This window comes from Symphalangus syndactylus, chromosome 13, assembly GCF_028878055.3.
Source record: "Symphalangus syndactylus isolate Jambi chromosome 13, NHGRI_mSymSyn1-v2.1_pri, whole genome shotgun sequence".
In the NCBI taxonomy this organism is placed as follows: domain Eukaryota; kingdom Metazoa; phylum Chordata; class Mammalia; order Primates; family Hylobatidae; genus Symphalangus; species Symphalangus syndactylus.
The window spans coordinates 97,608,544-97,623,294 of record NC_072435.2 but is presented as its reverse complement, the minus strand read 5'-3'; the positions used below and the strand labels follow the sequence as shown (position 1 = coordinate 97,623,294).

At 36.4% G+C, this 14,751-nt stretch overlaps 2 protein-coding genes across 17 annotated transcripts in view; one reads left to right on the top strand and one right to left on the bottom strand.

The window, feature by feature from the left end:
• Nucleotides 1-14,502, top strand: part of NUP37 (nucleoporin 37) — a 46,075-nt gene extending 31,573 nt beyond the window's left edge. For all 5 annotated transcript variants that reach the window (XM_055240329.2, XM_063614332.1, XM_063614331.1 and 2 more), the window contains 5 exons: nucleotides 2,856-2,946; nucleotides 11,169-11,350; nucleotides 11,823-11,873; nucleotides 13,596-13,689; nucleotides 14,224-14,502. In XM_055240329.2, the coding sequence (XP_055096304.1) occupies nucleotides 2,856-2,946; nucleotides 11,169-11,350; nucleotides 11,823-11,873; nucleotides 13,596-13,689; nucleotides 14,224-14,337 (532 nt within the window). In that variant the 3' untranslated portion in view covers nucleotides 14,338-14,502. The remainder of the gene's footprint in view (nucleotides 1-2,855; nucleotides 2,947-11,168; nucleotides 11,351-11,822; nucleotides 11,874-13,595; nucleotides 13,690-14,223) is intronic.
• The window catches only part of PARPBP (PARP1 binding protein), a 282,808-nt gene that overhangs the window by 114,861 nt on the left and 153,196 nt on the right, over nucleotides 1-14,751 (bottom strand). For 6 of the 12 annotated variants that reach the window (XR_010114917.1, XM_063614318.1, XM_063614320.1 and 3 more), the window contains one exon: nucleotides 13,360-13,503. The exons of 3 other annotated variants lie outside the window; for them this stretch is intronic. The gene's annotated coding sequence lies outside the window, so the exon portion shown is untranslated. Of the gene's footprint in view, nucleotides 1-13,359; nucleotides 13,598-14,751 lie in introns of those variants that run through there. 3 more of the 12 variants (XR_010114919.1, XM_063614326.1, XM_063614327.1) reach the window with 1 other exon arrangement.

Sequence of the window (14,751 nt, the reverse complement as noted above, 5' to 3'; positions counted from 1 at the left end):
TTAATTGAAGACTGTATAAGGCATTAAGAAAAAACAAATTACAACAACATGCAACAAATGGTGGTAAATCTCACAAAACCTAATGATGAGTAAAAGAAGTCAGACCAAGAAAATACGTAACGTATGAAAATGGACGTCATTTTTATGATGTTCAAAAATAGGCTAAAGTAAGCAATAACATTTGAAGTCAGAATAGTGGGTACCTTTTGTGAGAGAGTAAGGAAGTACGAGTAGAAGGGAGCGCAAGACAACTTTTGGAGTCTTGGAAATACTCTGTTTCTTGATTTAGGTGCCATTCTTTTTAAGTGTATTCTCTTTGAATTGTACATTTAAGATTTGTGTACTTCTATTATATATGGTATACTTCAAAAATTTTATCCAAAAAAGTGACTATCTCATGTAAGTAATATTAACCAGATGAGCTATACAGTAAAGACACAGAAAAATGAGCTGAGCTCCATAAAAGGATTTGAGAAGGGCTTAATTAAGGAATCTATCAAAAAGGAAAATAAGACTTAACAACTTAAATTGTGCCATCTGTAGCTAATTTAGTTAGGATAACTAGTTTCAGCCCAATTTGTTGTATTTTACATACTTACTACTTTGATTGTGTAACACTAAGAATTATTGAATAAGCATATAATTATAAACCATAAATCATTTTATCCCAATCCCTTGAAAACTAATCTGGATCACTCTCCTCATTTTTAAGTCAGGTTTTTGTTTGTTTGTTTTCTTAAATGTCAGGTTCTGTTCAGGATAAAACACTGGTTAAAAATTAGGTAAAACTTTGGTTCATTGGACAGGAATACACTTCATTAACTCACCAGTTTTTATTTAATATTTTTATCCATATTTTCTACTTTTGTTTCCCTCCTTTGAAAGAAAAAATCATGAAAATATTTTGGAATGTATTTACTCAATTTATATAATAGCCAACAAAACAAATACATATTAGAATAAGATCAAAAGAATGGAGGTTTTAAACCATTCTCTCATGGGACTTGCTGAATTTTCAAGACAAATTCTACTATTTCAGTAGTGGTTAAAATATATGCTAGCCCAACACTTTATTTTGCAGAAGGCAATAGAGAAGAAATACTTGATCAGTTGCCATAATTAGTAATCTAATTCATTGTGGGGAGTGAAACACAGTTGCATAAACCCTTGCTAAATGTGATTTCTCTCTTCAATTAAATTGTAATTGTCTCCCTTGTATAATAAATACAGATGAAAAGTATTGATTTGGCAAGAGAACAGTATGCTTCTAAATTGTTTAATCATTAAGATAATCATTTTGAAAAACATCTGTGTTCGTTTATATGTAACTATGATATTTCAACATTTAGAGACCCAATAATTTCTACAAGGAAGAAGAATATTTGAAGTAACGTGTTTTGGCACAGAATAGTAGCATTGTCCAATACATATTCCGCTTTCTTTGAAATAAATTTTTGCCTACACATTGAAAATAAATTCCTGAAATTGGTTAAACCTGTTTGGTTTAACCTCATTGGTTCCCTAATGAGATATGAACTATAAAACCTAGAAGAAAAATTCCAATGAATGAGTTCAGTTCTTTTTTTATTGTTGGTTTTTGTTGTTGTTGTTTTGAGACAGGGTCTCTGTCACCCAGGCTGGAGTGCAGAGGTGCAAACGTGGCACATTGTAGCCTCCACCTCCTGTGCTCAAGCAATCCTCCCACGTCAGCCTGCCATTTCAGCTTCCCAAGTAATAGCTGGGGCTACAGGTGTTCATCACTACACCTGGCCAATTTTTATATGTTTTGTAGAGACAAAGTTTCACTGTATTTGCCAGGCTGGTCTTGAACTCCTGAGCTCAAGCGATCCTTCTGTCTCAGCCTCCCAAAGTGCTGGGATTACAGGCATGAGCCATGGCACCCAGTCAAGTTCAGTTCTTAAGGATCAGAATTACATGTGCACTTTGCCAGCCTCCCACCGACTTCTGTCACCGGCTGTACTCTGTGCCACACTCTGTGCCAGTGCAGTGTAACAGTGGCTGAATATGGAGAATGAGCAATGGGTGAGGGATAGCATTCTCACAACATAGTGCCATAACTGAGATTTCTGAGTCTTGATCTCCCTCTGCAATGGTAAAGCAATTGAAATGGAGAGCCATGGTGGTGAGTAACCTGGTCCCTGTTACTGTGGATTTGTAACTATTGAGGAAAGAGAGAACAGGAAGAACCAAATGCCTTTTCTTTCAACCCATCTTTAATCGTCAACCATGGCCAGCTTGGGGAGAGAAAACTGGAAAAGTAAGCCAAATTACAAAAGGTACAAATAGGAAGTAGCCACTGGGTTGGAATCCTAAAGGTAGAAGGAATAAGCAATATGGAAGATGCCCATGTTGCTAAATTTACATAACTTCATATTAGCTTCTTTGTATGTTGTTTTGAAAATAAAAATACTCGGCGTGTGTGAGTGTGTGTGTTTGTAAGCACCCCAGTAGTAATTATCGTCAGTTGAGATGACTACTGAAGTAGTCAGAAAACCTGATTAGTAACCTAGAAACAAGATTTTGCCTACAAAATAAAGAGTATATAAATAATTTAATTTGATTACCATGTAAAAGTGTTGCTGTGATAGATTAATTAGAGGGAAAATGTGTGTGACTCTTTTGTCCATGATTGAATATGGTAAAATTTAAATTCTTCATACTACTTTCATATTACTTAAAAGTGGTGTTATAATTTTCTTTAAAAGATATACATTAAGTACAAATGTCTGCCTTATAATCTGTAGTTAATAGCTTTGAATAAATTCATGGAAATTTAATTTTTTAGTAATGATATATCAAGAACAATTAACATTATACTGTTATTCTTTTATTAGGATTTGGAACTTGGAAGGAGTGCAAACAGCTCATTTTGTTCTTCATTCTCCTGGCATGAGTGTGTGCTGGCATCCTGAGGAGACTTTTAAGGTTATTATTTATAATTTAACTCTTATAAAATTGAAAAGACATATAGAGATATAAGACATCACATACATAGAGGAGAAAGATCAATGATTTTTCCCATCTCAGAGGTACTAATCAGCACAAATGCATTTGGATTAGTCTAGAAACCTGTACTGTAGAAGCTTCTCTATAATTGTTAAGGTTTTTATTTGGCAGCCATCATCCATAAATGGCATTTATTCAAACTACACTTTTCCTGACCTTTAGTGGATTTCAGTGTAAAAACTGATGTTCCAACAATCTAGTAGCAGTAGGCAGGGATTTTTTTTGTTTTGGTTTTTCTTTTGTTTTTGTTTTTTTTTAGACAGGGTCTCACTCTGTCACCCAGGTTGGAGTGCAGTGGTGTGATCTTGGCTCATTACAGCCTCCGCCTCCCAGGCTCAAGCGATCCTTTCACCTCAGCCTCCCGAGTAGCTTGGGACTATAGGCAAATGCCACCACACCTGGCTAATTTTTTCGTATTTTTGGTAGGGCTGAGGTTTCGCCATGTTACCCAGGGTGCTCTCAAACTCCTGAGCTCAGATGATCTGCTCATCTCAGCCTCATAAAGTGCTGGGACTACAGGCATGAGCCACCATGCCTGGCCCAGTAGGCAATTTTGTTTGTTTGTTTTAAGTTACATCATCCACGCTTGTGAGCCTTACTGTGTGAACAAAAAACATTAGTGGCATAAGGCAAATTTGTCTTAGCTATAGTAATGTTCAATTCCTATTCAAGATAGAGCTTTCTAAAATACTAATAATACACTACAAGTTCTTATTATCAACTACCTTAATGCTGATTCATTGGGAAGATAGGAGCCATTAAACAAGAATTCTCTCATTTGCCAGTATCTTCTCTTGGTCATCACTGTAGTTATTGTATGTTTCCCTAGAATCTGAGAAGTTACAACAATCATCTTTCTTAAAGTTAACTCTTCATCTGTTCTCGAAAGTTCATGGCAGTTCCTTAGGCTCCCACAGTCCTCTAATGTCTTCATACTTTTTTTTTTTTTTTTTGAGACAGAGCCTGGCTGTCACCCAGGCTGGAGTGCAATGGCACAATCAACCAACCTTTAATCTGGTAGTTACCAAGCATGGCCCCAAGTTTCATTTCCAGTAATTCTAGCATTCGTCATTCACTGCAACCTTCGTATCCCGGGCTCAGGTGATCCTCCCATCTCAGCCTCCCGAATAGCTGGGACTACAGGCACGCACCACTACACTCAGCTAATTTTTGTATTTTTTGTAGAAACAGAGTTTCACCATGTTACCCAAGCTGGTTTCAAACTCCTTGTCTCAAGCAATCTGCCCACCTTGGCCTCCCAAATTGCTGGGACTACAGTTGTGAGCCACCATACCGGCCATCTCCATGCTTTTTCTCTGTTGATTCTGTTCTGTCCTCAAGTTTGCATGAGAAGATAAGTTTCGTTAATCATAACAGACATGTAGTGCTTACATATGACAGGCCTATAGTCAGCATTTCATGTGTGTTAGCTTATTTATTCCTCATGATAACATGAGATAGGCACTGTGATTATCCCCATTTTACAGATAAGGAAACCAAGGCGCAGAGAAATTAAATAAATTATCCAAGGTCACACAGCTAGTAAGTGGAAGAATAGGCATTTGAACTCATGCCTCTCAGCTCCATAGGTCTTGCTCTTAAAAATTCCCTTTTTCCACTTCCCCTTTAAATTTTAAACTATCTTCATCACACCTTTTATTTCTAAATGTTTGAATCCATCACTTGTACCTTTTAACTTCATTTCTTCTTTTCCCATCCTTTGGTCTAACACCATAATCTCAGTCAGTCTCCACTACTGTCTCAGAAGGTACCAGGGATATTTTCAACACATCCCATGGCCTTTTCCTTCATTCTTATTCTCCAGCCAGTGTTTTACATTGCTGATCACCTCCTTCTGGAAACTGCTAGTTTGATTTTCAAAGCCGCATTATCTGAGTCCTCTTGAGCAACTTTGCGTGTATGTTCACTTTTTCTTTATACTCTTCCAACTTTTCTTTCACCATATATTTGTGAATTGCTTCAAGGGTTAATTCTCACTACACTGTACCCTTTATTGTAATAGGGAATAAAAGAATGAATAAAGTCCCTAGTATACTGATGTATAAGGGAGAAAAAACATGTAAATACAGCAACACAAATAAGTTTTAGAATCAAAAAATCTATTAAGTAGAATGATGACATAAAGAAGGATTAACCAAATCTTCTCACAGCTTTCACAGAGGAGATAATCCCCAGACTGTGTGTAAGTGTGTGCTCTGAACCCTGGGATTTCATGGAAATTTGTTTCAGGCCCATTGAGTATTTCATGAGTAGAATTATACTCTGCATATGTGCATGAGTGAAATACTCTAACTTATTAAATTGATAGGTTTATTTCTGAGTCCAGTTCCTAAATTTTGTTTTATGCCTACATTTCTCCCTGAGAGCAGTGAGTCTACTTAAAACACAGTCACAGTTTCTACCAAAATGTTAATATCACCACATATAACTACAATAAACTGCTTTTTAAAAACTATGACCTGCATGACAAATGAGAACATTTATTACAACTTCTATCCCAAAACTTACATCTTAATGCTTAATTTCTTGCTGTTATTTTTTATCTCTTTCTTCCATATACTTTATTTCTGTTTTTCTCCTACATATCATTAAAATTCCACCTTACCCCATCTCCTTTCTTTTATGATGTTTCCATGACTTCAGAATGTTTGAAAGTCCTTGTTCTAAATCACATAAACTCAGAATCCAAAATCATCTTTAATTCTTCTTTCCCTATACACAAACTATTCCAGGTCTTTTAATTTTTCCTTCATTTTCACTAACTCTAGCATTCTTCTCTTCATTAAGGTGCATTCTCCCCCTTTCTTTTCTCACGCCTAACTTGCCAAGCCTTAGCTTGTTTCTAAAGTCTTTGGCTCTTTACTCTTTGATTCTTCTTGCCTACTAGACTAAGAGTCTTAGAATATCAGTTTCATCCTATCACTGCTAAACTCAGAAACCTAGAATACAGAGAAGTGGTTAAAGTGTGGATTCTTGAATTAACTGCCTGGAGTCAGATCTCAGTTTCACCACTTTACTAGCTGGGTGATCTCTGACAAGTTACTTAAACTTTCTCTGTCTTCACTTCATCTTATAAAATGGATACATAAGATTAAATGTGCTAACGTGTAAAATCCTTTAAAAAGCACATAGTAAGCACTCAGTCAATTTTAGCTGCTGGTCATTGTTGATACTATTATTGCAGCGATAACAAGCCTAATGGCTTTCAGTGCTCTGCCATTCATTTTCAGTCGTTTACAGTGCTCTACAGTCGTTTCAGTGCTCTGCAAGCCCAGAATTGTTAGCCTCTTATGCTTGGCCTTGATGAAAATAAGGCAGCTAGAGATGAGAGAGATGAGTTCATGATTACCTATCTCATAGAATTCTTATGAAAATCCCAAGAGATATAAACCACAAAAAAGCCATAAGATCAGGAAAACACAAAACAAATGGCTAGAATTTAAGTCAGTAAAATATACAAAAGTCAAGAGACCTCCAAAAACTAAGCCCCCAAATCCAATAAGCCTCAATAGGAGCTAGGATTTCAATGCATACTAATAACGGGACCAAGGATTTAGGATGTCACGGGATCAAAGAATTGGGACTGAGGACATCTCAGTCTCTGACCCTAAGAAAAAAGAGGTTAAAGAGTAGCGAAATGTGGCAGGGAGCAGTGGCTCATGCCTGTAATCCCAGCACTTTGGGAGGCCAAGACAGGTGGATCACTTGAGCTCAGTAGTCGGAGACCAGCCTGGGAAACATGGTGAAACCTCTTCTCTACTAAAAATGCAAACATTAGCCGAGTGTGGTGGTGTTCGACTATAGTCCCAGCTACTCTGGAGGCTCAGGTGGGAGGATTGCTCATGCCAGGGAGGTCAAGGGCACAGCGAGCACTTCAGCCTGGGTAACAGAATGAGACTCTGTCTCAAAAAAAAAATAGCTAAATGAAATAGGTTTAACAGCTAACATTTGTTGAATGCTTTCTATTTTCCAGGGACTGTACTAGGTACTTGACATGTATTCTCACTTGATCCCCACAAAACACTGCAGGGACAGTAGTAGTATTGTATTTTGTAGATGAGAAAACCAAAGCACCAAAAGTTAAAGCATTTTGCCCAAGGTCACACAGTGACAGATTTGAACTCAGTCTGGTTCAAGTACGACAATGTTCTGTGCCACTTAAAGTATTTCCACCTTGGAAATTCACAGTGCATAGTATTGTTTATAGTTCTGAAAATTCCTAAAGGAAAAATTCCCCCTGTAGCATTTTTAGATTCAGCTACTCCCAAACTTACTTAACTTTTCTACCCTATCTGTTCTTTCACCCAAAAAAAGATTTATTGTCATAATTGAGCACAGTTATACAGACAGTAAATAACAAAAATCTTTTGATAGAACTGAGTTTTAATTTGACTTTAACCTATAATAATAGCCAATGTTTCTTGAGTGCCTGCTTTGTGCCAAAACAGTTCTAAGTGCTTTATATTTACTAACTCATACCGTTCTCCCAATAGTCCTATCAAGTAGATACTCTTATTAGCCCCTTCTTAGTGATAAGAACCTGAAACACAGAAAGGTAAGCCGTTTGCCCAAGATCTTACAGGTCCTGAAGGCAGAGCTGGGCCTCATCCAGGCAGTCTGGCTATAGAGGCTGCACACCTGCTTACCATGCTTCACTGCCCCTACTACCTTTGGACCAGGCTCAGGTAGACTTAGCCCTTCCATAGTCCATAAGTTATACCTGAAATTCTCAAGATCTTTCAAGTCACTCTTAAAATATCAAATATTTTTACTAGGTCCTGGTAAATTTTCCTCGATTTCTTACCTTTTCTGATCCTTCCCCACTGCATACTGTAGTACACTAGACCACTCACCAGTCTTCAGCCTAGCCTTGTAGCAAGGAACATGTGTGCACTGTAGTTAAACAGACCTGGATTCAAATCCAGGCTCCATCATGGGCTAGGGTTGATACCTTGTACAAATTACATGAATCACTTTGAGCCTCAGTCTCATCTGAAAAATGGGATTAACGATAGTGATTTACTCATACGGTGGTTTAGGGGATTAAATAAAGCGGACGTGTAAAGCTCTTACTCCAGTGTTGTACTTGTTTTTGTTGTGTTTGTCATTGACCTCATTGTACTTATTGTTAGTAGCATTAGTATTATCTTAACATTTGCCTGTTCTTGAACAATCATTGTTGTTTTCTGTTTATTTTGTTTTTGAGGCAGGGTCTCACTCTGTGGCCCAGGCTGGATGCAGTGGAACGATCATAGTTCACTGCAGTTTCTATTTCCCAGGCTCAAGTGATCCTCCTGCCTCACCATCCTGAGTATCTGGGACTACAAGTGCTTGTCACCTCGCCTGGCTAATAAGAATAATTTCAAATTCCACTTCTTCTATTAAGAATACTGTAATTCCAAACATTGTCTATATTCTGAAATAATTCCTTTTTGTACTCTAGAGCATTTTGCCTTATTGTCCGATTTTTTCATAATTCTCTTTTCTAGATAGAAAGTTTCTTGAGATCAAGGATTATATCCTTTATCTTTGACTTCTGTTGGAATTAATATAGTGTTTTGTGTATGTATGTATGTATACAGTAGATCTTCATTATTCACAGATTTTGTATTTTTTAATTTCCCTCCTCACTAAACTTTATTTGTAACCCCAAAATCAATATTCATAGCACTTCTTTAGTCACAGACATATGCAGGGAGCACAGAACAACAAAAAGTTTGAGTCAGCTTATGTGCACTTGCTCAGCTAAGATTGAACAAGGTGAACTCCAGCTTCTTATTTTAGTTTTCATACTGTAAATATGTGTCTTTTCCTCGTCAGTTTATTTCCACATTTTTAACATTTTTGTACTTTTTGTGGGTAATTTTACTGTGTAAAATCATCCCCAAGCACAGTAATGTAGTGCTGTCTAGTGTTCTAAGTGCAAGAAGGCTGCGATGTGCCTTATGAAGAAAATAAATGTGTTAGGTAAGCTTTGTTTAGGCATGAGTTATAGCGCTGTTCATGGTGAGGTCTATATTAATGAATCAGTATATATTAAGTAAGATATCTTTAAAAAGAAGCACAATTTTTAAAAGCTACATATTGATCAGTCATCAAAAAGGTTGTGACCACAGGCTGGCAGGGAACCTAACTGTGTATTTCCCTAATGGTTCAGTATTCACTAATTGAGTGTTTGCAGCAACTTCATAACAACAAACTACCATGAATAATGAAATGGACTATCTGTGTGTATGTGTATAACATAGATGCTCAGTAAAAGCCTGTTAGATGAATAATAGAATAAATGATGTTTTATGTGTTTAGGAAAGTACAAAAGTACATTCTTAAAGAACAATCACATTTTAGCCATACAGTAACTTTTTGAATCTGATATAATTATCCTCCATTTTACAGATATGAAAGATAACTCCAGGTCACTCAACAGGTTTAAATGGTACAGCTCAGGAGTTTTGATGCCAAATCCCACATTCTTGCCAATCTACCACTACTACTTTACACCCTCAAGGATTTTTCAACTTAATAGAACCAGAATTAAAAGAACACTGCTTAAAAGTAAGAACTTTACAGAGATGTAGAGAGTGGAAAAGCATTTTATTCAGGCATCAACTACTCATGCACTTAGATACTCATAGCAATCTCATACCTTATCTCCCACAAATGGGTATACCAATGCCATGATTCCTTGAGATTAAGAAAATTTTTTTCACATTTTATTATTTTGTAAAATTGGAATTTATGTTATAATTAATTTGTGCATTTGATAAAGTATTTCACACATAAAACTTATCAATGTATTAAACATCTTAAGTCAATGTTATCTTAGAATAAAGGAAATAGTGAAGTAATAGCTACTATTTTTTGAGTGGGTGGCTACTATTTGTCAAGCATTACATTGAGGTATTTTACACACATTACTGTTTAATCATCACAACAATCCTGTAGCCATTCTTATCCTCCCATCTCCATTTTAGAAATGAGAAAGCTGCCAGGCACATGGTGGCAGTCACTCAGCTTATAAGTGAAGGAAGCGGCCTGTCTGTGCTCTTTAACTATGTTGCCCTGCCTTCCATTCTAGAAACAAACTTCAGTTGCATAAGTATGTGTAACACATAAATGTCTGTCTGTCTTGAGAGATACATACTTAGCTATTCTTTCTAGACAATATAACATAACTTAAAAGTAACTTTTCCCAGAAGGAATTGTTAAATTGATCTCTTCTTCTTAGTGACCATACATCATCACTTAAAATTCTACCAAATCTCAAATCTTTTTTTTTTTTTTTTTAAGATGGAATTTCGCTCTTGTTGCCCTGGCTGGAGTGCTGTGGCACGATCTCGGCTCACTGCAACCTCTGCCTCTCGGGTTCAAGCAGTTCTCCTGCCTCAGCCTCCCGAGTAGCTAGGATTACAGGCATGTGCCACCACAACTGGCTAATTTTTTTTTTTTTTTTTAGTTGAGATGGGGTTTCACCATGTTGGCCAGGCTGATCTCGAACTCCTGACCTCAAGTGATCTGCCCGCCTCAGCCTCCCAAAGTGCTGAGATTACAAGCGAGAGCCCCCACACCCGGCCAAATCTTGAATCGTTTATCTTGCCGGTTTTCTCTAAGGTTTTTTATATTCTCTGGCGATTTTTACATAGCCTCTTACTTCCTTTACATTTGATCTTCCATTTGTAGTATAGGTTGAGGATCCTTATCTGACATTCTTGGAACTAGAAGGGTTTCAGATTTTGGAATTTTTTGCATTTTGTAATATTTGCATATACATGAGATATCTAGGGAATGGGACCCAAGTCTAAACATGAAATTCATTTATGTTTCATGTATACCTTATACACATGACCTGAAGAAAATTTTATATAACTTTTTTTAATAATTTTGTGTATGAAACAAAGTTTGTGTTAAGTGCTTATACGTGGAATTATTCACTTGTGGTATCATGTTAGCACTCAAAAAGTTTTAGTTTTTGGAGCATTGCAGATTTTCAGATGAGGAATGCTTAACCTGTATATTGCAAATGTTTACATTTTACCGTACAACAGTGAATCTCTGCTTACACTTCAGGTATAGTTAGTGAGATAAGTGATTGAGTTTCTTTTTATTTTTCTGTCTTACAGCTAATGGTTGCAGAGAAGAATGGAACAATCCGGTTTTATGATCTTTTGGCCCAACAGGCTATTTTATCTCTTGAATCAGAACAAGTGCCATTAATGTCAGCACACTGGTGCTTAAAAAACACCTTCAAAGTTGGAGCCGTTGCAGGAAATGATTGGTTAATTTGGGATATTACTCGGTCCAGGTACTTTCTTGATATGTTTGTCTGTTACACAAAAAAAAGGCAGTAACTGTTGCTAAATGATCCACTCGTCCATCCTGTTATACCTGAGACTACACTGTCAAGCGAAAGCAAGTCTCTCCTATAGAAGGCCAGAGCTACGGATTATTATATAACATAAACTTGCTATGCAGATTTACTCTGGGAGTAACCCAGAAAGGACAGTGCAAAAGAGGAAATCTGGGATCTGTGCAATGTTTACTTATATTGGAAAATAAGAAAAACACCGACCCTGTTGCATGATGGTTCCCTGCAGTGGTTCTAAGTCATGTCTTTATTGTATTTCATCTGTTTTAACTGATTGCTTGTTTAGGATTTATTGTAGTTTAAACACATTGGACATTCTGTCCTATAAAGAGAAAATACCGTTTAAACCTTAAGTTCACCCACTTGAGTCTAACACATAATTCATAAAATGCAAAATATTATCTTTTAGTTATCCTCAAAATAAGAGACCTGTTCACATGGATCGAGCCTGCTTATTCAGGTAATGTACCGTTGTTGTTGGAGCTGTGATTTGATCTTTTGACGTTGTGCTGTGCCACCACTGGGATACTTTTGTAGTTCTCTTCTTTGCACTGGATTTATTTTTCCCTGATTGTTTTATAAGTGGTTATTTTACTTTCCCAACTAAGTTATTGCTTTTGTGTTTTGGTCTAGACAAGGAGATGATTTGTTTTCCAAATATTTTCTTTACACAGAAAAACATGTAACCACTCCACCACTACCACCCCAACATTTGGAATATATTATGCTTCCTGATTGTTCTATGCTGTTAAGGATGTCAATGTAGGGGAGCCCATGTTCATGTATATAAACTTTATTATTATGTGTTAAATGAAACCATGCTAGATAGTATATCTCTGCGACATGTTTTTGCTTTTCACTTAAATTAACATACATGTCTACCTTGTTCTTTTTCATAATACTCCATGGTATAGTGTGGTCATTAAGCTATTATTCTGCTTTTTAAGTAACAGCAAAACCAAATAAGAGACTAAAACCAATGAAATTTTATTATATGCTATATTCCAATATATTGGGGATATAAAATATCCCCAATAAAGTTGTAGAACGTAGCGATACCATTATTGAGAATAAAATACATTCGACTAAATGTAAGAATGCCAGGGATCGTAAGATACAGCCTGACTTCAGAGATGTGTGAACAAATATACACCAATGAGCAAGTATCCATCAATTTTAAAATCAATGAGCTATGGTACTTAAAAGTCTAGAGGAGGTAGTCTCAGGGCTTGTTTAGCAGCTCATCAATGTCAGCAAGAGCTCAGACCCTTTTCTTCCTTTCCCTCTGCTATTCTCAATGTCAAGGATTTGGGACTTGTTGCTTCATAGTTACAAGATGGCTATGAGAGTTCCAGGCATAAGAGAAGTACTCCATTTGCCGAACAATTAAACAAACAAAAAAGTAAGAGGAGAAGAAGGAACCCTCTCCTTTTATGGGAGATTGCTATGACTGCCTTAAACTAATTATGTCTCATCCCCTAGGTTAGGACACACTGTGCCCTGAACAAAGTTGCAGTTCACTTAGCATGGAAAAGGGGCAGAATGGCTGTTATATATGATGCCTTATTTGTGTCTTCTGCCACACTGTTACCCCTTTGGTTGTGAAAAAAAGGATTGTATCAACCTTATGTAACTTTGGAACTTAATGAACTGACACAAAATAAGCACTTCATAAAACTTAAAAGTATGAGAAAATATTTATGGAATATTTTCCTGGAATTCCTGGTCTAATTGTAAAGACATATTAACAAATTTAGGATTATTAGAATCACTGGTTTTATACAAAAAGAAACCTGTTTCAGGCTAGGTGCTATGGCCCACACCTATAATCCCAGCACTTCAGGAGACCAAGGCAGGAGGATCACTTGAGGCCAGGAGTTTGAGACCTGCCTGGGGAAGATAGCAAGACCCCATTCCTACAAAAAAAAAAAAAAATTAAAACTTACCTGGGCATCGTGGTACACACCTGTAGTCCCAGCTACTAGGGAGGCTGAGGTGGGAAGATCACTTGAGCCCAGGAATTTGAGGCTACAGTGAGTTTTGTTAGCACTTCTGCACTCCAGCCTGGGTGACAGAGCAAGACCCTGTCCCTTAAAAAAAAGAAAAAGAAAAACCCTGCTTCAGAAAAGCTTGTCATTATCTATAGGATACAATACTTAATTTTAGCTTCCTTATTTCTTAGGTGGTCCACAATTAGTGAAAATCTGTTTGCAACCACTGGTTATCCTGGCAAAATGGCAAGCCAGTTTCAAATTCATCATTTAGGACACCCTCAGGTAATGTGGAAATGTTTTGTAAAATATGTGCTTTTTTTTTTTTTAATTTGTGTTTTTGACTTTTCCACTCAGCCCCAAATTTGTAATTTGTTGACTAAAGACATTTACGTTTGTTATCTGCTTAAATTGCAAGAAAAGGTGGTTCATTTGTTTTTGTTTTTTGTGTGGTTTTTTTTTGATGTTTACATTACCAATGACAACACTTTTTTTGGCCAGTATTCATATAAGAAGCTTTGTATTTCTTCTGTCGCTTTTATATTTTCTTCTTTATTTAAATACATTAATTTTGTTTGTTTGGTTGGCGTAGACTGCAAAAATGGAGTCTGGACTGTACCAGTTATTCATAGATGGATTGTATCCCATGTTCCAGCTGCATATCAATAATGTGTATTTCACCTGTAAGGGAACATATTTTAAAATTTTGTTTCTGCTACAAAGATAAATTATCAATGCGTTTCATATTTTTGAAAGTCATTTTTATTTATTAATTTTGGGGACTTACTGTGCTTCTTTAATTCTTCACATATTTTATAGCCTATCCTCATGGGTTCTGTAGCCGTTGGATCTGGCCTGTCCTGGCATCGAACTCTCCCTCTGTGTGTAATTGGAGGAGACCACAAGCTGTTGTTTTGGGTGACTGAAGTATAAAGTGTTCTCTGTACCTTAGATTCACAAACTTTGTATTTTTAGTACATATTTTGAAGAATTTCTATAGTACATATTTTGAAGAATTTTTATATCAAATATGCCGTATACTTTAGAAAATGTCTCAGTTGCTTTTATTAAATAAAATGTTGATGGTTTGAAAAATTATTTTTCTACTCTGTTCTGTGTGTGTGTGTATATATATATTTTTTAATAATCTTATAAAATCATATATTGACTCAGCTCACCTCCAGAGAAGAGATGACTAAGGAAAAATAATGCTTTTGAGTTTATCAAAAAAGGAGTATTTTCAGTGTATCCTGTTTTCTATACTTTGAGTATATGCTGTTTTTCTAATTCTCGGGGACACATTTATCAAAAGAGAAAAAAAGCCCAGGTGCAATGGCTCACACTTGT